Source organism: Rattus norvegicus, chromosome 10, assembly GCF_021556685.1.
Source record: "Rattus norvegicus strain SHRSP/BbbUtx chromosome 10, alternate assembly SHRSP_T2T, whole genome shotgun sequence".
Taxonomy (NCBI): Eukaryota; Metazoa; Chordata; class Mammalia; order Rodentia; family Muridae; genus Rattus; species Rattus norvegicus.
In genome coordinates, this window is record NC_141543.1 from 109,584,059 (window position 1) to 109,607,831 (window position 23,773).

At 53.1% G+C, this 23,773-nt stretch overlaps 2 protein-coding genes across 9 annotated transcripts in view; one reads left to right on the forward strand and one right to left on the reverse strand.

Annotated features, from left to right (window-relative positions):
* Pgs1 (phosphatidylglycerophosphate synthase 1) overlaps positions 1-21,913 on the forward strand; it is a 35,768-nt gene extending 13,855 nt beyond the window's left edge. The window contains exons 4-10 of one of the 7 annotated variants that reach the window (XR_015630697.1): positions 1,427-1,526; positions 2,170-2,359; positions 2,755-2,933; positions 4,421-4,942; positions 13,407-13,555; positions 14,993-17,639; positions 21,326-21,913. Coding sequence is in view for 2 of the 7 variants with exons in the window: in XM_087572544.1 (XP_087428670.1) it covers positions 1,427-1,526; positions 2,170-2,359; positions 2,755-2,933; positions 4,421-4,942; positions 13,407-13,555; positions 17,514-17,633 (1,260 nt within the window). In the remaining 5 variants the exon portion in view is untranslated. 7 annotated transcript variants of the gene reach the window in all.
* The window catches only part of Dnah17 (dynein, axonemal, heavy chain 17), a 114,560-nt gene continuing 111,808 nt past the window's right edge, over positions 21,022-23,773 (reverse strand). For both annotated transcript variants that reach the window (NM_001447228.1, XM_087570969.1), the window contains 4 exon segments: positions 21,022-21,418; positions 22,437-22,662; positions 22,945-23,088; positions 23,349-23,531. In NM_001447228.1, the coding sequence (NP_001434157.1) occupies positions 21,171-21,418; positions 22,437-22,662; positions 22,945-23,088; positions 23,349-23,531 (801 nt within the window). In that variant the 3' untranslated portion in view covers positions 21,022-21,170.

Consider the following 23,773-nt stretch of genomic DNA (forward strand, 5'->3'; position numbering starts at 1 on the left):
AGGTCCACAGCCTGCTTTTTTTTTTTTTTTTTTTTTTTTAATTTTTTTCCATAGATGGGCATTTAAAAAAAATAATTTATTATATATGAGTACACTGTAGCTGTCTTCAGACACACCAGAAAGAGGGCATCAGATCTCATTACAGATGGTTGTGAGCCACCATGTGGTTGCTGGGATTTGAACTCAGGACCTCGGGAAGAGCAGTCAATGCTCTTAACCACTGAGCCATCTCTCCAGCCCCCCACAGCCTGCTTTTGTGTAGTCTCAGAAGAATGGTGCCAGGGTTGGGGATTTAGCTCAGTGGTAGAGCGCTTGCCTTGCAAGCGCAAGGCCCTGGGTTCGGTCCCCAGCTCCGAAAAAAAGAAAAGAAAAAAAAAAAAAAAAGAAAAAAAAAGAATGGCGCCTGCATTTTGTAGAGATTGGAAGAAAACTAAAGAGTTTGAGTTACATAAGGTGCATGATGTTTTACCTGTCAGTACAGCAGTAGTGGGCGTGGCCACATTCACCCTCCTGTGACGGCTGCACAACTGAGTCATCCTGACAGAGACCATCTCTGGCTCACAAAACCTAAAATATTTAATTCATGGCCTTTTCAGAAAAACATTTTCAGACTGTTCCCTAGGCAGAAGAACCCAAATGCAGTTAGAGCTGGCGGGCTACTGCTCGGTTTGCTGAGGCTGGCACTGGGGCCAGCCTTGTTCTGCCTGAGCTGACTGGCATGCCATAGCTGTCTCTTTTGGTAAGGAAGACAGGGCTGGGGGAACCAAAGCCACTTGATGTGTCCAAGGATGCTTGCTGGCTGTAGAGTGGCCCGTGGCAGGCAGGATGCACGTTGGGGCTTGTGAGTATGGCTTATCTGTCCTGCCTCTGGGCACTCTTTTTCTTGGAGGGATGGAAGGAATATGCCTGTGGTGATCGTTCTTCCTGGATTTACTGTGGAGCCTGGTGTATAGGAGCTGGGAAGGATGGAGGCACTGGTGTGTGGAGCGGGGTTAGGAGACTTGACTCGCTCCATGTCACCCTCTCTTTTCCAGTCATCTTGTCTGCTGCCAGTCAGGAAGCTTATCAGTCTCATGGGGGAGGGGTACAGTGTCCAAACCATAGGGGAAGGCCAGTGGGCAGGCTGCACCCTTCAGCAGACACTCACCTAGTACCTCCTGTAGGGGAGGAGGGCTCTGCTGTATTTGGAGAATGTTTGTGGAGATGTGACAGTCAGTGTTTTAGAGACCTGAGACCCAGGCGGTCAAGCACAGTATACCTCTGCCCTGCTGGCATCCAGGCTGGAGAGGGAGCGTGGTGGGAGCTGACAGTTTGTGTAGAGCGGTTCTCTCAAGTCTCTAGAATAGGGGATTGAGCTGACTCATTCCTTAGGTGCACACACAGCCCTTTGGTCTCACATGTTCTTTTGATTGTTTTTTCCTTGTAGGTGGATTGTCTGGAAAGTTCTCTAGAAAAGTCACTACAAGCGAAGTTTCCTTCCGACCTCAAGGTCTCCATTCTCCTGGACTTCACCAGGGGCTCAAGAGGTAGGTGCTTCGCACTTCCTCTCTCTACTGTCGCTTGAGGACAGAGCTGCCTGCTTGTCCCAGTCCTCATTCCTTTTGCCACAGCCCCTTGTCTGTCTATAGTTCAGCTCTGACCAGTGTAAGCAGAAAAAGAGCTTGCCTGAGTCTGGCTACTCGTCTGACTCCTGGCCCTGCTTCCTTTGGGCTTGCTTTATTTTAAGGCTTTATGTGGGGGTCCCTGGTGCCTCAGGCCAAGTTCCGAGGCCACCTGTTTCCTCTCAGGGAGGCCGTCTGCTTCCTCCCTGAGACTCAGGCCATAGTGTCTAAGTGACTGCTGTAGGCTCTGGACTAGATCTAAGTCAGTGTGATCAGTCTGGCTCAGTCTGATATGTCTTCTTCCAGAGCTAGGGCAAGAGGGCAGGGCACAGCAGAAGTGGCATCCAGGAGTTAGCAGGAGGAGGGCGAGCTAGCGAGACTGAGTAGCTAGCAGTCCTTCCTTCAAGTGTGAACAGCTCCTGAGAAGCAGCACCATTGATGTGGCTGGTTAGACCATGCCCCAGGTAAAGTGAGGAGGCTCCCAGGGACTTGGTCTGTCTGGCAGTCAGGACACCTGTCTTTCCTGGTAGGAATGAGTTACTGGTGTTTGCTCTGCCATCACACTCAGGTAGGAAGAACTCTCGCACTATGCTGCTCCCACTCCTGCAGAGGTTTCCAGAGCACGTGCGCGTTTCCCTCTTCCATACGCCAAACCTCCGAGGACTCCTCCGACTCCTTATCCCTGAGCGCTTCAATGAGACCATCGGCCTCCAGCACATCAAGGTGTACCTCTTTGACAACAACGTCATCTTGAGTGGGTGAGCACTCTGTCTGGTGTTCTCTAGCTGTGGGAGTCTAGCTCAAGGAGCAAGGCCAGTCTGCCCCCTAAGTCCTTGGAGCAGCTGCTGGGCTGGCTGTAGATGGCCAGTTCACCTTTTCTGCAGCTCCTCCTCTCAAAGGCTGATTGCAAGACCACCAGCCACCGTTTAGTACTGGCACTGACTGCTGTACTGAGCCTCTGCACCATTTCTCTGAATCTCTGTTCCTCCTGCTACTCTGTGTGATCCTGGCTAGTGTCCTGCACATGCTCAGTGGTAGCTCTGGTTTCATCCTGTCACGGGATTGTCATTCCTCATCCTCCTAACCCTGAGGCTTGGCTCATGAGGCCACGCAGGTCTTGGCTGCGTCTTCATCTGATTCTTCTTCTTTCTAGTGCAAACCTGAGTGACTCGTACTTCACCAACCGCCAGGACCGCTATGTGTTCTTGCAAGACTGCGCTGAGATCGCAGACTTCTTCACGGAGCTGGTGGATGCTGTGGGGGATGTGTCCTTGCAGTTGCAGGGTGATGACACAGTGGAGGTGGTGGATGGGATGGTGCACCCTTACAAAGGTAGGACCCCATGAAGTGTCTGCTGCCTTCTGGTGCTCCCTGTCCCAGTCTCAGGAGTAGGAAAGTGTGAGGCGTTAATTATTTGTTTCAGAGGCCTGGTAGATGTGTGACTTACTGGCTCTGTAACTGAGAGCCAGCCTGGGAAGGTGGGAGTTTGGGTTTGGGTCCTGCACGTTGGATGGGTGGGCTGGGAGACTCCTCTGTTCTTACAGGAAGCAGCCTGCCGAGTGACTGCCTTCCCAACTTGGCCTCTTCCCTAAATCTCCTGTCACAGCAGCCCCATTGAGGTCTGTGGGCTCCTGCCTGGACAGTGGGGTGGGGGAGCTTGGCTGTGCTGTAGGCAAACCCTTGCCCAGCGTCTCTGGGCACTCACATGCCTGTGATCCCTGTGGCTCTGGCTTCTGGCTCACAGCATTGCCGCTGGGTATGCAGCAGTCCCACAGCTTCGGGACAACTTGGGGAAAGGGTAAGGCTGGCCTTTAGGACCAAAGCTCCTCGTATCAGTGCCAGGGCCTAGGTCTGCCCCAGGGAAGTTTTAGTGGTTACCACTGTGCACTGAAGTGCCTCAATTACACAATTTGTAGAAAATTTCTTTCCCTGTGGGTATCCTTAGATTTGTCTTTTGGTCTCCAAGGTTAAAATATAAGCTATCTGAGCCTTGAAGTAAGGCTTTAGCCTGGTATACTGTGTCAGGCCAGGCGTGATTAGTGGGGAATGGCTGTATTTAGGGACAGCTGAGCGAGGCATGTCATGTGATAGACATGTAGTTGTCTTTCCCCCTTGTGTCTGTCTGCAGCATGGGCCTTGCCCACATGTTCCTGCAGAGCCTGCCTCAGGCTTCCCTGGGTGGCCATTCTGTGCTGCATGCTTTTTCTTTGTTCTTTCTGAGAACAAACTTTTTCTTAATTCATCCTCATTTTCTTTCTTTTTTCTTTTTTAAATAATTTCCTTTGAGACGGGGTCTCGAATAGCTCAGGTTGGCCTTGACCTTGTTCTCTCATATATCAGCGTTGTAATAGATGCCACCATACCTGTCCCAGACACTGTCTTTTATTCAAATAAGTTTTCTTACTGAAGTACACAGTGTGAAACCTGGAGGTCACCTTAGCCCCGCTGTGCCATCCCACAGTCCTCTCCCTGATTTTGAGTTTTTGTTATCTGAATCACCTGTGTCACACCCTACCACGGCTCCTTGCATAGGTCCTGTGGGCAGGCCCTTCCTGGCTGCTTCCTCTCTCCCTCCCTGAGCTTACTCTGTGTTCTGCCAGTGAGAACTTGTGGCATTTGCACTTAACCAATCACATGATGTGTGCCTTGAGCCAACAGTCTCATAGATGGTCTAATGTAGCCCAGGCTGACTCTGGACTCTGTATAGCTGAGGATGACCTCCTGGTCCTCCTGCCTCCACTTGCAGAGTACTGGGATAACAGGTGTGCACCACCACGCCTGCTTCTCCATGGGTTTTTTACTCCTTATGTCTTCTGCAGGTGACCGGGCTGCGTACTGCAGAGCAGCTAACAAACGGGTCATGGACGTTATTCACTCAGCCAGGACCCGACAGCAGATGCTGCATGCACAGACCTTTCACAGTGACTCCCTGCTGAGCCAGGAAGAGGCTGCAGCTGCTGGTGATCGCAGACCAGCACCGGACACCTGGATTTACCCACTGATCCAGATGAAGCCCTTTGAGATTCAGATAGATGAGATAGTCACTGAGACCCTGCTGACGGAAGCTGAGCGGGGAGCTAAGGTCTTCCTCACCACTGGCTACTTCAACCTGACACAGGCCTACATGGACCTGGTGCTAGGCACTCGAGCCGAGTATCAGATCCTTCTAGCCTCACCAGAGGTGAACGGCTTCTTTGGGGCTAAGGGTGTGGCCGGCGCCATCCCAGCTGCCTATGTGCACATTGAGCGACAGTTCTACAGTGAAGTGTGCAGCCTGGGGCAACAGGATCGGGTCCAGCTCCAGGAATACTGGCGCAGGGGCTGGACCTTTCATGCCAAAGGTATGTGGTGGCTGCCCGAGGGCCCCCATCCCATGGGGATGCTTTACATGGCTGGTTCACAGGTCTGTGATGTTTGTGTCTACCAGTGGGAGAGAGCCCTGCCGAGTTATCCTTACAGCAGCCCTTGTAGGGCTTGCTGTTTGTCCCAGGTCCTGTTTAGGGGTTTCAGTTGTGCAGAATACTTCCCTTTATGTGAACAAAGCTTTAAAAATAGAAACCATTTGGTAGATTTTTCGCTCCCTCTGGTTCTGGGGACCAAACTCATTAATTTTACCATTGATGTAAATTAAATCTTCAGTTCTTGGTAGCTGTGAGGGAACATGTTCATGTAATATCTGCTAAAGGAACCACAAGGAACTGGAAGGCTGGCTTCTGCCTCCGGCTCACACTGTCTGTTGTGCAGAGGACTTAGTGCGGATGCTGATTTGTGGAGAGCAGCCCCGTGCGCCTGTCCTTACCTCATGCTGATGTGCTCTGTCCTGCTTGCCAGCCTCTGCCTTTTCTCCCCAGCTGCATGCTCAGTGTATAGCCCCTAACGTATGCAGGGGAAGGAAGTCGTGCAGACTTTAATTTTTTCTTTCTGGTTCTGAGTTGGGCCCAGGGCCTTGCACATGCTAGGCAGGTGTCCTCCACTGAGTTGTGTTGTGCATCCAGCCAAAGTCCTGGGTAGAGATGGTAGAGTCTACCTTGGGTGTGTGTTTTTCAAGACTGGCCCAGGTGAGGCAGGCTTGCGGGTGTGCATCTCTGAGGTGTGGGCGAAACGTGTTTGAGAACCTTGAGTCTGGCACCACTTTGCCCTGTGCACCCTTGCTGAGCGTGCCCACTTCAGGGTGACTGAAGAACCCATCGTACCCCAGTATGGGTCCTATATCTGCAGAGGTGTGGACAGTATCTGGGGAGCCCTGGGTTCTTCTTTCTGGATTCCTGACCTCCGAGCACATATCTGATTGGGCTCTTGAGATTTGTGGACATGTCTGACTCCTCAAGTGGGACTTTTTTCCACTCTCTGAAGCCAGTGTTTTCAGTGGGGGGTACTTTTGTTATTGTTGTTGCTTGAGACAGGATCAGAATGTAACCCTGGCTGGTCTGCAGCTCTCCGTGTAGGCCAAGCTGTCCTGGAAATCACTGAGCTCACTTGCCTTCTCCTTCCTGAGTACTGGAGTTAAAGGCATTGCTTTCCATGCTCGGCTAGTGGAGACATATTTTAAGGAACAGTGAAGGACTTTGCAGTTCTAGAGCTGAGTCTAGTTCTCTGTGCAGTCCTAGAGCGGAATCTAGTGCTCCATGCAGTTCTAGAGCGGAATCTAGTTCTCCATGTGGAATTTGACCTGGTATTTTTATTTTACTTATTTTTTAAAAATATTCATTAGTATGTGTTGATGGAGCGTGCACATGCCATGGCGTGCTTGTAAAGATTAGCAGGCAGCTGTGGAAACGAGTTCTTTCCTGCCACTAAGTGAATTCCATCAACCAAACTGAGTTCTGCGGGCTTGGTGTCGAGCACCTTCCTACGGACTGGCTCACTGTGCTTTGTTTGTTTGCATCTGTGATCTGTGGTACTGGGTGTGTTCCAGCATGCCTTGCATGTGTGTCAGGTCTCTCTCTCTCTCCCTCCCTCCCTCCCTCCCTCCCTCCCTCCCTCCCTCCCTCCCTCCCTCCCCCTCTGAGCTCCATCCTCCAAACAGGACAGAACATCTCAGAGATGTTGGCTTCTCACCTTAAGACCATGCTTTCTGTTGGGATGCTTGTCCATAGGTCCTGCCTGTGCTAGAGTCCTCATTCTTGCGGGGCAGACAGTCTTGCTGGTGTGGGAAATGACAAATGACTGCCCCATTGTCAGTCTCATCTCAGCGTGTGGGCTGAGTGAAGCTTGTGGTCAGGGCAGGTAGAGCTGGCCATAGGGTGTGTGTGGAAAGTCTTTTCAGGTTGGCCCAGTTTCTTCTGGGAATGACAACAGAACTCCAGGGCGGGGCAGGGAGGGAAGAGCTGAGCAGCTTTGTGAAGCCAGAGCTTTGGGGAGGCTTTGTAATTCACAGGTCCTTGCTTAGCTATAGGGAGGCCAGACTTCGTGTTCCTCTAGGTACACGCTGTGGCCTCAGGCTCTACCAGCATTGCAGCTGGAGAGGCTCTGGTCTCATGTCTGGCCTCTGCTTTGGGTGTTTGTCTGAAGCTGCACTGATAAATTTGCGTGTGTGTGTGTGTGTGTGTGTGTGTGTGTGTGTGTGTGTGTGTGTGTTTTGATTCCCCAGTTACACCCAACTGGCTTTTCCAGTGTGTCTGCCCTGCCTTTTCCCGGACTCTCTGCTCTTGCCCCTATTCCTCCCTCCCTCAGCCTGTCCTAGTGTGGGTGTAGCCCTGCCATGTGTGAGTGTTGGATTAATGGGGAAGCATGGAGAGTCTCACATCTGGATCCTAGAATTTGTGTAAGAAATGGGGAGAGGCAGAGATGGTAGGGCTGAGGTGGGGCAGATGTTGAGACTCTGGCTCTGAAGTAGGGTCTTTATGGATCTGAGCTTGTAACTGCAGATGGCCTTGACCCTCTGATTCTCCGTGTTGGGGTTACAGCTCCTTTAAAGCAGCTTCTTCTGGGTAGAGTCCTTGCCCTTTCTCTTTCCTGCTCAGTGGTTGCCATCTAGGGTGGGTTACAGCCTTCTCATACAGGGCCTGTGTGAGTATGGGATGAGCAGGCAGTACACGGGGTGCTTGTGGGTTCTCTTTCCTGCAGGGCCTGTGCTGGACACAGGACTGAGGCCTGTGTATGTCTATTCTGGGTCCCTGGAAAACTGATTACATGTAGCTGATACTAAGGCTCTTTTGCCCATGCTCCTACAGATCAGGCTTGGACTGGTCTCGCTCCTCCTGCTGCAGAAGGCCTTTGGTGAAGGACAGCAATCGCCCTGGGTCTCCTTGCAGGGTTTAGGAGGCTAGGGTTTTCTCTGTGGTATTTGCTGGGAAGCTGGGTGCAGCTTTGTGACCCTAGTAGTCTGGACAAAGGTAGGGGTCAGGGCCAGCCTGAGTAGATAGTGAGGCTCTACCTTAACACAAACCGCAGGACCTGGGTCACTCGCTGCTGCCTTGCAGGGAAGCTCATTATATGGCAATTGGCTACGGAAGCAGCCTAGTGTGGAACTCGTCATAGCCGGTCTCTCAACACGCAGTGTGGAAAATGCATGCTTTGGACACTTCTTTTGCAATATGGTTTGTCTGCTTAGCTCCTCTTCCTCCTCCTCTCCCTCCTCCTCCTCTTCCTCTTCTTCCTCCTCTTATTCCTCTTCCTTTTCTTCTTCCTCCTCCTCTTCTTAAGATTTATTTATTTTATGTATATGTGTGTACACTGTAGCTGTTTTCAGACACCAGAAGAGGGCACTGGATCCCATTACAGATGTTTGTGAGCCAAGCCACCATGTGGTTCCTGGGAATTGAACTCAGGACCTCTGGAAGAGCAGTCAGTGCTCTTAACCCCTGAGCCACCTCTCCAGTCTGTCTGCTGAGTTCTTATTTGGAATTTTTTGGAAGTAGCTTCTAGAAGCAAAGTTAGTACACATAACTTTGACAGTGCCTCTGGTAGAATGGGGTGATGACATAGTGTTGACTTAGAGCAGCAGCTTGCCTGGCAGGTGTGTAAGTGATCAGCTGCCCACAGCCAGGGAGAGCTCCCTGGGAGGAGGCTCTGTGAGCAGAGTGGATGACTGGGTTTACCCCCTCCCCCGCAGTGGTGGACTGTGGTCCGTGGGTGTTATGGCAAGGTATCAGTCCAGACAATCTGTTGCTCCAGCATGCTTACCTTGGTGCCCGGGGGGCAGCTTCAGCATGCCTGAATGTGAGGCTCAAGTGTGAAGTCAGCTGTGTCTCAGCCTGCCCAGTGGTGAAGCCTGCGGCGTTAATCAGACCATCACTTTGACTTCTTGCCCTGAGCAAGACTGTCAGTCTTGTCCCTGTTCTGTCCTTGAGTGAGAGCTAGCAGCCCTGTTAGGCGGGGACCACACCTGTGCTCAGCTCTCCGTGCGCTGAGCTGCTTTGTCCACTTCCCAGGGCCATAGGCTCAGTGTCCCCACCCTCCACTTTGGGGGATCACAAAGGACTGAACATATTGACTTGATTTCTTTTGGATGTAGAGTTCTAGATTAACAAAGCCCTTTGTGTGGCCTGGGATCTTTGGATTCAGATCTTCTGGCTGTACAGGTGGAATCTGTTAATGACTGACAGGATACCATTACTTTTATTGTCTTCCCGACAGGCGGCTTGGCATCTCGCCCAGAGGTGAGCTGATAGGCAGCCTGGCAGCCCCACCCTGTTCACCTGGGCTCCCTGTGGGGTGGCTGTCCCTGGAACCAGCAGGTGGGGTAGTGAGGGCTGTGGTGGTGTGGTGGTGCATATGACCACCTCAGGTGACAGACTCCAGCCCCAAGGCCTCACAAGTTTCTAAGTTCCTCTGACCCCAGAATTAAGAACTGGCGTTCATCTGTGGGGAGACCAGAGCTGTGTTGTCTTCTCTCTCCTGGGGTCAGAGGGGTCTGAGACTCTGGAGCTCACAGAATACTGTGCGGCTGGGGGAGGCCATAGACGTTCATCTGTCTGAGAACTCCTCAGAGAAGACTCTGGCCTATGTGTGCAGAACTCCTGATTTTCTCTTTTAGGTTTATTTATTTTATCTTACGTTTGTGAGGTCCTGCCTGGATGTGTGTATGTGTGTCTGGTGCTCCCAGAAGTCAGAAGAGCACACTGCATCCCCTGGAACTAGAGTTAAGAAAGCCCAGGTCCTTTGGAAGAGCAGCCAGTGCTCTTGACCACTGAGCCATCTCCCCAGCCCAGATGCCTGCTTTGCTTTTAAACATTGAATCTACTTGTTTGGAAAGCTTCACCACTGTAATTTTATTCCGATATTAACATGGCACCCATGTGCCTTGCATAGATCATGGAAGGCATGGGGTTTGCGTCTCCTACTCTCTAGGGACTTCTGTCTCACAGGAAGCACATAGCTATCAGGGGGACCCATGCAGATCATGGCAGGCAAAAGCCTTAAGTAGAGGGATCCAGACTGGTAAGGGTCTGGGTCAGGGAGGATCTCTCTGTACAAAGACCAGAGGGAGTAAGATACACCATGCCTGTCCAGGGCACACAGGATAGTGCGTGGCTCAGTGCAGTGGGAGTGCAGTCTGTGCCAGGGCAGAGCACAGGGCAGCCAGGGCCTGTTTGAAAGCTGGAGGCTTCCCTTGTGAGGTACAAGGTTCCTAGAAAGGTACTTCGTTTGTTGTTTTGACACTGGGTCTCATTCTGTAGCTCAGACCAGCTTTGAATTCATAAGAATCCTTCCCTAGTCTTCTGAGTACGAGGGTCACAGGTATAAGCCACCACTCCTGGGAAGGTGACTTTTTTTTTTTTTTTTTTTTTGGAAGAGACCAGAGTCAGGAGACAGCAGGGGTCCTTGGCCTTGAGTCCAAACCACCACCTAGTGTTCCAGGCATGGCAGTAGCTGCAGTGGCCTCCCCACTCTCCCTGGTACTTAGGGCTACTGAGTTTGTTTTGAGTGTAAACCACCCTACCTCCAGTCCACTCCCCAGAGTGCTCTTTCCTTCCCTAAGCCACTAGTTCCTGGAATTGTGGAGATGTTGGGTGCAAAGGTCAGGCTTTTGGGTGAGGAATTGGGACTTGATGATTGGTTTACAGCCCCTGTGCTGGAAATGTGCTTCTTCCTCTGCCCTCTGAGCCTCCTGTGTATGGTATGGGGGTGCATGTAGAGGGGGCTGCTGGGCACAGCTGGAGCCCAACCAAGGAAGGGAGATGAGTCAGTCCCCAGTGTTCCAGCCAGTGCTTCAAGCACCCGACTCGGAACCTAAATGGGAAGGTTCCTAGTGTGCTGGCCTCACAGGCTTCCCGTGGACTCAGCACCAGTGACCGTAGCCCATAACATGGGCTGTACCTCTCAGCAGTGCTTCATCTCTCTCTCTGGGTTCACCCAAAGGTGTGCCATGCACAAGGCAGGGACAGAGAGGCAGAGGCAGACAGAGCTCGAGCGAGCACATTGTCTTGTGCAGTCTAGGTTGGCCTTGCGTTCTTGGTGTAGCTGAGTGAATCTGACTTTGAACATCTGTTCCAATTAGGTCTAGCCCCAGCTAGCCTGGAACTTGAATCTCAAACATGAAATACTGCTTCCTGGGTGCTGGGATTACAGGTATGAGCCAACACGCCCAGGTGCTCATGGACTGTTTTTGAGACAGGGTCTTTTATATCTCAGCTGGCCCTAGACTTGATTTTTGTAGGCTTTGGTAAGATGACTCGGAAGGCAAAGGTGCTTGCTGTGCAAGCCTGGCACCTTGAGCACTAGCCCCAGAACCACATGGAGGTGGGAAGAGAGGACCAGCTCCATCCAGCTGTTCTCTGAGCTTCATGCGTGCTCTCTGGCATGTGCATCCCAAAGTCAGGATGACTTTGATATTTCGATCCTTGCACCTCCACCCCTGAGTGCTGAACTGTACGCCGAGATGGAACCCAGGGCTCCTTCTGCATGCCAGGCCAGCACACTACCAACTAACTGAGCCACAGCCCCACACTTGTATTTTCATTTTGATGAGGGACAAGACTGTAGGGACACTAGGTAGGGCTTCCTCAGGCAACAGGGATCTCTGGGCTCTTAATCTCAGCCATGGTGTCATGCTAGCTCCATGTTTTGTGGTCAGTGCTGGGCCCATTTGTAGCTGCAGTGGGCTCCTGTCACCGGCTCTTTCTGGTATTCAGTGCTTTAGAATTTCTCTTGGCTAGAAATAGCCCCGCCCCAGCTACTTTCCCAAACACCCTTTTGTCCCCAGACCGTTGTCTTTTTCTTGCTGGTTCCTGGAATGGTGGACACACAGGACAACGGCTCCGGGTTGAGCTGGGACACAGGAAGGTCAGCCTGGGAGCTGGGCTTGGTGAAAGCAGGCACCTGAAGCGCAGCCTAGGCTTATGAGGAGGTGATGGTAGGAGCAGCGGTTACACCTTCCCGCCAGTGTCATAGTGTCTCAGGGTTTTGCTGCTTTTAGGGGAGTAGGTGCTAGGGGAAAATCTTCCTCTTCATATGTGGGGAGTGGCCTGGCCCATGGAAGATGTCTTCCTTCCTTCTTTGAGCAAGATCCGGAAAAGTGGTTGGCAAGTCGTACCTAGCAGACCCAGTCTGAGTACAGTGACAACAGCCCACAGTGGCTGTGGGAAGGAAAGACCCCTGTCTGGAAGCTTCTTTGTCCTAGTTCCATGTTGTGGGAAAGCCGAGGTGGGGACAGGGAGGCTTAAATACATGAAGAACCAGAGGCGTGCAAGAGTAGCATGGCCTGGATCCCTGGGTAGGGAGAGCAGCCCAGAGCAGAGCCGCCAGCAATGGGGTGGGGAAGGGACACCAGCCTCTAGCCTCTTGACTTACTGAGTAGTAGAGGCTGAAGAGCAGGGAGGTGACTTTGCTGAGGCCTTCTAGGGCAGGAGCGAGCAGAGCAGCAGCCCTGTCAGCTGTTGCCAAGGAGTTCTTGAAACTCTGTATGGACGTTAGGAAACCGTTCTCTGCTGTAGCAGCGTGTGTGTTATACACAGGCCCTGTGTCTGACGTTTGTGCATGTTTGTGGACTCTGAAGATCTTGTTGATGGAGGATCTGGTGGGAGGGCCACGGGGAGCTGGCTGGGCTTCCTGGATAAGATTCCTTAGGCTATAAAGGGAAGGGTGGAGGCTAGGCTAGGCCTGGGAGGATAGATGCTCAGGACTAGTTCTGTGGGGGCTTGAGATCGTAGAAGAGGGTGTAGAATGGGACCTAGTGTACTACCAGGCATACCTAGTAGTACTTAAAATTCCACTAGAACCCATGACCTTCATTACAGAAGTGTCCTCATGTGTGCTGTGACATAGCGGCCTCTGTGGTACCCCCTGGACGCATGCTTCTTTATGTGGTGCAGATGGTAACAGAGAGATGAGCAAACTCCTAGGTACCCTGATGCAGAAAAGCTGGGCAGCTGTATATAGGCAGACCTGGTGCTACCAAATGCCTCGACCACTGTGTGACAGCCACCTGTGCTGGTTATGTCGGGCAGAGCCCACTTGCCTGTTTGTTCTGGGCTCCCGGGAGGGATGGAGGCTCTGGTCTGTGAGCTACACTTTGCTAGCAGATGCTTCGGGCAGTTGAAAAAGCTGGGGCTGGTGCCTCTCTGGAGAGAAGCTAGGAAGCAGTTGGGGAAGGGAAGACCTCAAGGACAGCATTGCCAAAGTTCACTCAAAGAAGCCAGCCAAGGATGTGAGCCACAGCCAGAGTAAAGTGGCAGAGAGCAGAATGGCCCTGCAACTCATGGTCTGAGCACCTTGGCAGTAGCAGGCAGGAGGGAGCCTGGTTCAGCCAGCGACCCCAGGCTGCTCCTGTTGGCCGCTTCCCTCCTAGGTTGAGATCGTGTATAGCAAAGACCTGGCAGATGTTGAGCTCACTTCCTGTCTGCACATTTCCTTTTCCTGCAGGCCTCTGGCTGTACCTGGCAGGGAGTAGCCTGCCCTGCCTCACGCTGATTGGCTCTCCTAATTTTGGGTACAGGTCAGTTCACCGGGACCTGGAGGCCCAGATTGCCATCGTAACAGAGAGCCGAGCCCTGCAGCAGCAGCTTCACCAGGTTGGTTGAAGTGATGGGTTCCTGGGTACGTGGTCATCCTCACAGGCATCTCCTGCCTTTGTCAGCTAAGATAGTAAAGCTCGCCAGGGTAGGCTTGTATGCTGCCGGGGGCCATTCCCTCCTTCCATGCTAGAGAGACCACCATTTCCTCACTGGGGAATGGAGTCCAGTCTTTAAAAGTGAGGGTGAATCCCAGGGTTGGCTATGGCCTTGCTCTCCCTGTGGATCAGGGCACAGAAAACTCTCCTGCAGCAGAGCCGCCCCGTGCTTTGGTCTCGGAAGCTTATGCCCTTTATAGGAACCCCCTGTGTGGGTTGGACAAGATTCCCATTGGAGTCTTAGATACAGGATCCTTGTTCCCAGGCATGGCTTTTGGTTATTTTGGTTATTTTAACTGTATATTATGTGAGTATGAGATATGTGTGAATGTGATATGCATGTGCCATGACACCTGTGTGAAAGTTAGAGGTCAGCTTATTCGAGTGAGTTTTAGAGATTGAACTCTTATGTCTCAGGCTTGTGGGGCAAGCGCCTTATGTGCTGGGCCTTCCCACTGGCCTGCGCTCTGACGTTAGACTGCAGTGTCTGGGAATCGTGGCTACATAGCTCTGCTGATGAGTGGGAAGTGGCGCTATTGCTTTGTTCTTTGGATCTCCACAGTCTAGGGCCTTGTCACTGAAGGCCAGGTGCCAGTAAGGGCTCTGACTGCGTATGGGGAAGTGACAACAGCCACGCCCTGTACCCTGTGGGGTGATTGGGTGTGCTAGCAGATTGCCTTCAATGGCTGAGGAAGCTCTCTTATGGCTTCCCATAACAGGGTAACCGTTGGTCTTGGGGCCAGGCTGTGGGGAAGGGATTTGCCTGAGGCTCTGGGCCATGGGTCTCCTGGACTGCAGAGAGAGAGAGCTCTGCACAGGCGCCTCCCCAGAGAGAGCTGCTAATGATTCTGGCCCATGCAAGAATGAATTCTGGGAGATCCAGGCAACCAAGTGCCCAGGCCTGTGCCCCAGGTCCTAGTACTGACGAGACCCCACTTCCTGAGATGGGGGATAAACCCACATCCTGGATCTTGAGAAAGGCCAGGCTGGTTGTGGTCTGACTGATTTCTCAAATGACATACTTGGGATAGTTTCTTCCCAAACCTGCCTCCCAGGGCTTCTGATGGGGGAGGTGGCAGCTCTCGATGCTGCAGCTCTTCATTCTTCACGGTGTATTGATTGAGGGTCTGTGAAGTAGCGTTGTGTTTCTAGATGCTCCATTTGCTTCAGTACACTTCAGGGCCTGCAGCTGGCCTCCTGACCTTCAGTGTCTGGTTGCTGAGTGCTGTGTGCCGCCGCGCATGCCCAGCCCCTGGCCTGTGGCCCTGCACTCAGAAGGTCTGTTGGGAAGGGCCCTGTCTGTATATGGAGCCATGAAAATGGAAGATGTTTTTGTCAGACCCTGAGCCCTTTCAAGCAAGCCTAAGACCTGCAAGCTTCCTGGTCTGTCCAGCGATCATGGCTCTCTGTGACCTGAGACAGATGCACAGCACTGTGGCCTCCACCACTGACGACTCCCTCCATCCCTGCCTCAGCATCTGTGAGGACACAAGTATGTCCGGTGACTTAACTGAGATCATGGCTGGGTGTTTACTAAAGAGCAGAGCTGGAGCGGAGTCTGTGGAGACTTCTGCAAACCAGTCCGTCTCCCCCCCACCCCCCCACCCCAGACCAGAGCTGGCTTCTCCACAGAAAACAGCTCATAGAGCCTTAGGCTGATAGTTACGACATGTGGGGACTGTCATGATGGGGAAGCCTGCTGTGGGGAGGGCCACAGAGTTTGAAAGTTGGGTGTGGATGTTGACCTCAGGATGCTGCCTCTGCACCCAAGTTTGAAGAAAGTACAGGAGAGATGAGGCTGGGTCCTGGGTCTCCACCTCTGTGTGGGCAAAGCCTCAGACTCTTCTGCAAAGTCTTTGGTGATGTATTCCCTCATTTTGCTGATTGGAGGACCTGTGATGCGTCTGTCCCTTTCTGTGCGGGATGATGCTGGCCCTGCAAGGCTCTGTCAGGGCCTCCTGTGTGTCCTGATGGTCATCAAGCTGTGACCCTCAGAATGAGTGTGGGTGTGGCCCAGATGCTCAGGGAAGTTTCTTCTGGGACATTAGGGCAGAAGAGAACAGCATTTGTAGGGTAAGATTGGAAACAAGCACGTCTATCTTAGTTTGCTTTTATTGCCATCCCTCCTGTACACACACACACACACACACACACACACACACACACTCTCTCTCTCTCTCTCTCTCTCTCTCTCTCTCTCTCTCTCTCACTTACTCACTCACACTCATGCCACAACCTGGTGTGGGCAAGATAAAGGAGTCACTTCTCTCCTCCCACAGGAGTTGTTAGGCTTGGAGGCAAGTGCCTTACCAGCAGCCATCCACCTACCAGTCAGTCCGCATGTTTCTTTTAAAACTTGGGTTTAAAGGTAAAAGTTTAAAGATTGTATGCAACAGAGGAAACTGTCTTCATGGGATTCATTTGGATCATTCTGTCTTTGTTCTGGGAGCCTATGGAAAGGTCTGACTCCCAGTCTTCTTCTCCCCCATGTACCAAGTCCACGGGGTGGACCACTGTGGATGGGAAATACACAGGGCGGTTCGCTTTCTTGACTTGGAGATGCCCAGGCTTTGTCTTGTGTTCCCTGGAGAGCACGTGGAGTAGAACATCATGCAATACATGACATTATGACATTGCATCTTATATTAACAGTTGTGTTAGACATCTTAAATAACATTGTGTTGAGAAGTCTTTGAGACCCGGCTGGAGATGAGAGTCTGTGCAGCTCTTGTAGAGGACCCAGCACTCACTCCAAGAGGCTGACAAGTGCCTAAAGCATCAGCTCCAGGGAATTGGGCGCCCTCTTCTGGCCTCTGTGGGCACTGCATGTATACACTCAGAATCTATATGCAGATATATACGTAAACAGTTTATGTGAGAGGCAGGCCAGGGAGTTCAGGCCTGTAATCCCAGCAGCTCTGGAAGCTTAACACAGAAGGACTGTAAGTTCAAGGTCAGCTTAGGTAATTTAGTGAGATCCTATCTTAGAAGAAGTGGGTGAATGGAGCTATCGCGGGGTGGTGGAGCGCTCTCCTCACCTAGCATGCATGAGGCATACACCAGCTGCCAACACTGAAGAAGGGCAGCAGCATGGCTGTGAGCATGGATACGCCACCGTTGGGTCAGGGACTCGAGTGCCTGCAGGATTCGGCGTCTGGCAGTCTTGTGTTCCGTGAGACCAGCTATGCGTTGTGTGTCTGTGTCTGGTTTTTGTGGTGTCTGGTGGTCAAGTGTTCAGCTATATGTTGTGTGTCACGTGTCTGTTTTCTGTCACTTTGATACTTTCCTCTATTACGTCAGTTGTGACACTGGTTTGTCATCTGGGTTAATTTATAAGAAAATACTGGATATTTAGGTGCTTTCCAGACTTTCTCCACTGTAAATGTGGCCACACAAGTATTTGTAAAGATCTAAGTATGTGGGTGAGATTACAGTTGCTTCTTGGGATAAGCTCTGGCGACTGTCGCTGTCCTTCAGCAGTGGTGGCTGCTGCAGTGTGGTGGAAGGAGCCTGTCAGGTGTTAGACACTTTTTCTGTGTTGGGGGTGAGGCTCAGGCTCTGTACATGAGCTAATGACACTACTACCACTGATTAACACCCACCCCAGGCCCCTGTTTCTTACTATTTTAACTTTTTCTTACTTATTTCATGAGGGGTAAACATCTAAAATAGTTTCCCCACTAGCTCTAACTGTTGAGCCAAATCAGTGGTGTATAGAGGTGGAGCCTTGGCTGCAGTCCTCAGGAGGCTGTGTGGATGGCGTCTCTGACCAGTCTCGTGGGCATCTCTGTTGTGCCAGGTGTCTAGGAACCACAGGCTGGCCCACACCTGGTGCCTGACTCTTTTCTTTCTCTTCTCAGGAGCAAGAGCAGCTCTACCTGCGGTCTGGTGTGGTTTCCTCTGCGACCTTTGAGCAGCCAGGTCGGCAGGTCAAGCTGTGGGTGAAGATGGTGACCCCACTGATCAAGAACTTCTTCTGAGAACAGGCAGGTGCTGGGAGCTCAGAGCAGGCCAGGAGTGTTCTGAAGGGACCCTGAAGCCACCCTGAGGCCTTTCTGTCCACTGCTTCCTTTGACACAGCACTGTTGGGTGGTGGTGGACAGCAGTTTTAGAGCAAGTACTGAGCTTTGCTCCCCCTACCCCGCTCCACCACCCTCAGGTGCTGCTGCTGCCCAGGACTGGGCCACCTCTGCTGAGGCCAGCGGCACCTGTCTCCTCCTGTTACTCCTGCACAGGGGTTCGGGGAAGCCCTGGGGCAAGGGCCGTAGAGGGGCTTCTTTTGTTCCCTGTTCTATGCAGTGTGGTGTGGCCCTGTATGGACTGTGCTTAAAGATGGAGGAGCTGTTGTAGAGTGAGCTACGGGTGTGTGTAGTGTGTCCTCCTGCACGTGTGATGGGAGACAAAATGACAGACACCTGCCCCCTGACCCGCAGCAAGTTATGGTGATGTCAGAGAGGCAGCTTGAGGTTCCCATGATCTGTAGTATGCTCTGCCTTTCCAGGAGAGTGTGGATGGCCCGACAGGTGGAGAAGGTGGCCTCACTAGAGCTGCTTGACTGTGCAGGGCTGGCCACCACGAGCCGTGGGATCTCTGGACCCGATGCAGCCTGGAGGGGCCGAGGGCTCTGCTGTGTGCCTTTGCTTCTCCTGCTTCTGCCTTGCTTTCTCACGCCTTCATTTCTACCTTATTTACTTTGAGACAAGGTCTTGCTAGCCCTGGCCAGCCTGGTACTCACAGAGCTCCACCTGTCTCTGCCTCTCAAGTGCTAGGATTAAAGGAGTGTGCCACCAGGCCAAGCAAAACTTCATTTTTTTTAAAAAAACAAAACAAAAAACCTTATCAGCTAGGGACAAGTGGTTATATGCTTTTAGTCACAGCACTTAGAAGGCAGAGGCAGGAGGATGTCTGAATTCAAGGCCAGTGTGGTCTACAGAGGGAGTTCTAGCAAAGCCAAGGCTACACAGAGAAACCCTGTCTCGAGAAAACAAAATAACTTTTCATCATTAGTTTAGTTATTTTCGGTCATACTTAAGTGTTATACACATGTAGATGTGCTTGAGGGCCAGCCGCGTGCAAAGCAGCTGGTCCCCTCCCTCTCCAGCAGCCTCTCCGCCCTTCCGGTGACGCACGCTCATGTTCTAAACCCAAAGCTTTCCTGGGTTTCCCTCTTCAGGTGGCTCAAGCTACACCAGCATCACATTTTATACAGATTCATCCCTAACCAGAAGATGTGTGTAAACCTGGAGAAATAAGACCAGGCTGGCCTCAAACTCAGGGTAATCCTCCTGCCTCAATCCCTCAAGTGGTGGGATCTCCAGCATTTATCATGGTTCCTGGCTCATTTTAGTGTTTTTGGTTTGACATGAGATCTGAAGCTGCTGCTGCTGCTGCCTTAGGGTGGTGGGAAGGGAGTTGTGTTGAGACAGGGTCTCTATCTGCATGGCCGTGCTGTCCTAGAGCTCACTCTGTAGACCAGGCTGGCCTCAGCTCAGATCCACCTGCCTCTGCCTCCCCAGTGCTGGGGTTAAAGGTGTGGCCGCCATTTTGTTAGGTTCCAGCTTATGGTAGATGTGCCACCTCACAGTTTGTGGACCTCCTCACAGCAGGTCCCACACCCAGGTCACTCCAGTCCTCCCCAGGATCTCTGGAGCCTGGGAACTTGAGTTGCTGCCGCCAGTAAGTGCAGCCTGCTGTGCAGAGAACCACCATTGGGACCCACAGCAGCGATGGTGCCTCTGTTGAGCTCTGAAGAGCTGTGGCTGACTGGGCTTGCCACCAGTGAGTGGCTGTAGCAGGGGACACCGGAGTCGGGGACTCCATGCCATAGCCATAACAAGGTGGAGCAGCGCTCTCCTGGGCGTCAGCACACAGCACTGCGTGTGACCCTGGCACAGGGCTGGGCTCTGTCTGCAGAGGCTGACACATAGGGCACTGGGCAGAGCGACCCTCCTCGGCCCTGCTCCCCTGCTCTCTCCTTCGCTCTGCAGGTCCGCGCTCTTAATTCTCACTCCAGCACTTTGTCCAGATCCCTGTGGGTAGCAGGGCAAGTTTGGAAATGATTTTGTCAGCTCTCGATGTGTGTGTGTGTGTGTGTGTGTGTGTGTGTGTGTGTGTGTGTGTGTGTGTGTGTGTGTCAGCTCTCGATGTGTGTGTGTGTGTGTGTGTGTGTGTGTGTGAGAGAGAGAGAGAGAGAGAGAGAGAGAGAGAGAGAGAGAGAGAGAGAATGAATGGCTGCTTTATGTCAGGCTTCAGAGCAGCTCACTTTGTGTTACTACCAGGGATGAACAAGTGGCCTGGAGCCTGCCTGCTGTGCCATCTGAGGGAGCTGCAGTGACCCCTCCTGGCCAGCAGAGGCAGGTGCTCAGCAGCTAGGGGTTCCTGAAACTAACTCCCTCCTTGTACCCCAAGGGGGTTAGATTCCCTGTCCCTGGTTGGGCTCAGGACCTCTTCCCTTAGGTGACTCCCTGAGGCACCCCTTCCCAGATCAGGCAAGCTGGGGTCGGGCGGTGCCCAAGGAGGTTTGCCTTGCTTTGTGATTTTGAAGGTTTAGAAACCCAGAAAGGGATGCCCTGCTCCACAGGGAGCCCTTCCCTCCCCTGCACTCCCCTTGCTTTGCTGGCAGTTTCCCATCACCCCTAGTGTCCCCACCTGCCGCCTGCTTGTGACCTGCTTCGTTGCTGCATCAGTACTGTCTGTCTCTGAGGTTTGGCTTCTTTCTCTTTGCTGATGGTTCTGATCCAGTCAGACGACCAGCCTGTCAGTGGGGCCTCAGCCCATCATCACTTAGGGGCAGGTGCCTGCTGAAGAGGGCTGCTGAAGGGGGCTGTGTGCTGCATGTGTGCATGTGCTCGAGTGGGTGTTAGGTGGAAAAAAACCAGTTAGCTCACATAGCCACCCCACAGTTGGGCCTGGAGCATTTGCAGGACGTGTGCATGACTAGGAGGGATGGAACAGACAACACAGGCCCAGGGTGGGGGCCATACTGCAGGCAGGCAGAAAACCCTGACCTAGAGCACAGCATGTGGTGACAGCTTCTGCTGTCCTTACTCTGTCCTGTTGGTGGCTTCATTGGGGAAGGATGGCTGTCTGGCACCTGTTTGTCATGGTGGCTTTGCAGAGGTTGAGGAGGGAGGTGTGGAGATTACATCAGGTTCCCCCTCTTATTCTTGAGCTCAGTGTAGACCCCGCTGGCTGTGGTACTCTTGTGTGCTGCACCCTGACCCCACCTACTGCTTGCACCAGATGAGCTCCTGGGCTCTCAGCGTCAGATTCAGGGTTGGTTTCCCAGGATGCTTGCTCCTTAGCTGCTGGGAATCCGACCTCACTGCTGTGCGTGGCACTGGGCGCTGAGTGGATCAGACTAGCACAGTGATGCGATTGCTTTAATCTGCACACCCCGCCCCCTCCATAGCCCAGGTGCAGGGTTTGTAAGACGTCACACTCATGAGTTACAAGGTGAGGTTTCTGATTGGAACCCAGCAGGGTCGGGCACGGGCCTGGTCACGCTGCAGGCGCAGCTACACCTGCAGAAGCAGCGCCACGGCTGCCAGGATCCACTTGGCCGCCTTCTCTTTGGTCTTCAGGTTAAAAGTCCAGACATAGGTGGGTCCTCGGATACGTGTCTTGTACACGGGGCATTCATAGATGTTCTTGGTCTCCATTCGGTCCACAGGAATGGCCTTGATGAAGATGACGGGCATGACTGGGGTCAGATCCTTCAGCTTTGCTTCAGCAATGACTCCGGTCTGGGTGTCCCAGCGAGCTCCTGTGGGGACAATGGAGCTGAGGGTCTGGGTGCCCCAGGGGAGGCAGAACCCACTGTTTGGAGTGCTGACTGTGAAAAAGGGAGGCACGGTAGGGAGAGAGGCCTGGCCTCCAACCTCCCCACTCTTTTCAGAGACAGGCCAGTGACTGGGAGCCCTGAAGAGTTCAGGCCAGGTGCCAGGGCCTGAGAGTGCCAAACACAGAGGAGTGTGGACCGAGGACTCCGAAGTGACTCGCATGCCGTAACGGTTCTGAGGCTGCATCTTCTCAGAGCTTCATCTCCGCCTTCTCAATGTCAGTGGCAGAGAAAACTGACCGCAGCCTAATTCCAGCAGTGTACCCTCCTGATTCTTCATGTGTAATGTCTACTCTGTGTGTGTACATAGGGATAAGTTATATATATGCACCTATAAACACTGTCTGCTGTCTCTCATCCTAGCCAGTGGTGGTGTGTGTCCTGCGTGGCATTGGAATCACAATAAACATGGAGAATGGTTGTTGTGTACTGGCTCGAGTGATGTGGGCAGGGGGCTCATGATCCTCGGGGGGGCCGGGTGGAACTGGCTGGAGCGATCCGGAGCAAACATCCTTCTGCCCACAGAGTGGGTTCTAACAGGAGCCCTACCTACCGATCTGCCCTCCCGCTGGCCTGGCCTGGTGGGTGGCCTGGACAGTCTTCCTCCTTGAACCTTTTGCCTAGGGGAGCCTCAGTAGCTGTGCTGGCTGGCAGAGGTGGGGCCCTGGCTGAGGGTCAGCCGCCATGCCCTGAGCCCTCGACTCAGCAAAGCTCCAGCTTGAGTTAGAGGCCACATTCTCATCACATCTGATCCACACAGATGCTCCTGCCTGGGCTGGGAGGTGGTTTGTCTTTTCTGAGATGGGGTCTTCCTCTGCCAATGGGGTTCTCACAGTCCTGCACCCCTCAGTCCCCTCTAGGGCTCAGTGTGGCTCCAAGCCCACCCCTGCCTGGGACTGTACCCGCCCCGTCTCATCTCCAGCTGCGTGGACAGATGTGTCACCTTCCATGAAGAGCCCGTACACGTAGGAGCCCTCTCGAGGAGGGGCAGTCATGTCTTCCCGGGTCTTCTTGGTCACCTCCACAGACAGGCACATCTTATCCAGGGGCCACTCGTTTTTCCTGGCCATGGACTGCATGATGGCAGTGAGAAACGACTGTGGGTTGAAGAACCCAGCCAGCCACACAGTGGTGGGCAGGGCGAAGTCTGTTGTCCAGGATTCAAGCTCCTGGAAGAAAACATGAGCTTCTGAGGGAGGGGGCGGGTCTCAGCTGTGCTTGCAGCATCCACAGGGAATGGCTCCACCCTGGGCCCAGGAGCAGGTGGTGCTCTGCTCTTTGCTGTATAGAGAGGGGTAGCCCTGAGGGACTCCCCTGGGCTTTATGCACTCACTTCTCTGATGCTGTCCCTCTTGGGAGGTCATGCCTGCCTCATCTGAGGGGCTGGCTGGCGAGGACGCTGAGGCCATGGCACATAGGCTCCTGGAGGTTCCGGGGTCCCTGAGACTTACCCTGATACGTTGCAGCAGGTCAGAATACCAGGCTGCCAAACCCATCATGGAGGGGTAGGCCCGGGCCACCCAGGTCTCAGGCACAGTGTCATAGAACAGAGCGGTGGACAGGTCTTCCATGTCGGTTGTGATCGTCAGCTCACCCTAAAGGACATAGTCACATTTTGGAGCACGGATGTGATAAGCGTCGGGGAGAGCCCTCTGCTGTGTGCCTGAGGTGCCAGCATGGTGGCACTTCCTGGGACTGGGACCAGGGCCAGGCAATAGCTAGCCTCTCTGACCTGTAATCGAGGGTCACAGGACTGGAAATCGGGGAGGGAAGGGCTCACAGTCACGCGCCAACCAGTCTCCATGAGCCACACTGGAGACCTGAAGCGCCCTTGGAGGGCACTTGCGGTTTCTACCTTTAGTCCCAGGTTCAGCTCCTTCAGCGAGCGCCGCATCTCATTGGTGAGGATGTTCATCCTCTCACACTCTTGAAAGGCAACGACCACGTAGGGTGTCTTCTCGGCAGCTTTGGCCATGATCTCAGCCATGTTGAACGTCTCTGGTATCTTCTCGAGGATGTCATCCAGCACAGCCTTCACCTGGAAACCAGGTGCCAGGCAAGCCCATGACATCACCAACAGAGGCAGCATGGGGGTGGGGGCGCTGCTCAAACCTGAGTTCACAGACCTGCCTGGGTCTGGAGCGGGGAAACACAGGGTCATGAGGAGTAGTCACGTGTGTCCAGAGTTGTGAGTGCGGCGAGCCTGGTGGCCTAGTGCCTCCAGGCACAACTGCTCCAGCTTCTTGCTCTGTTGGGTGCTCTCGTGGGCATGGGACCGAT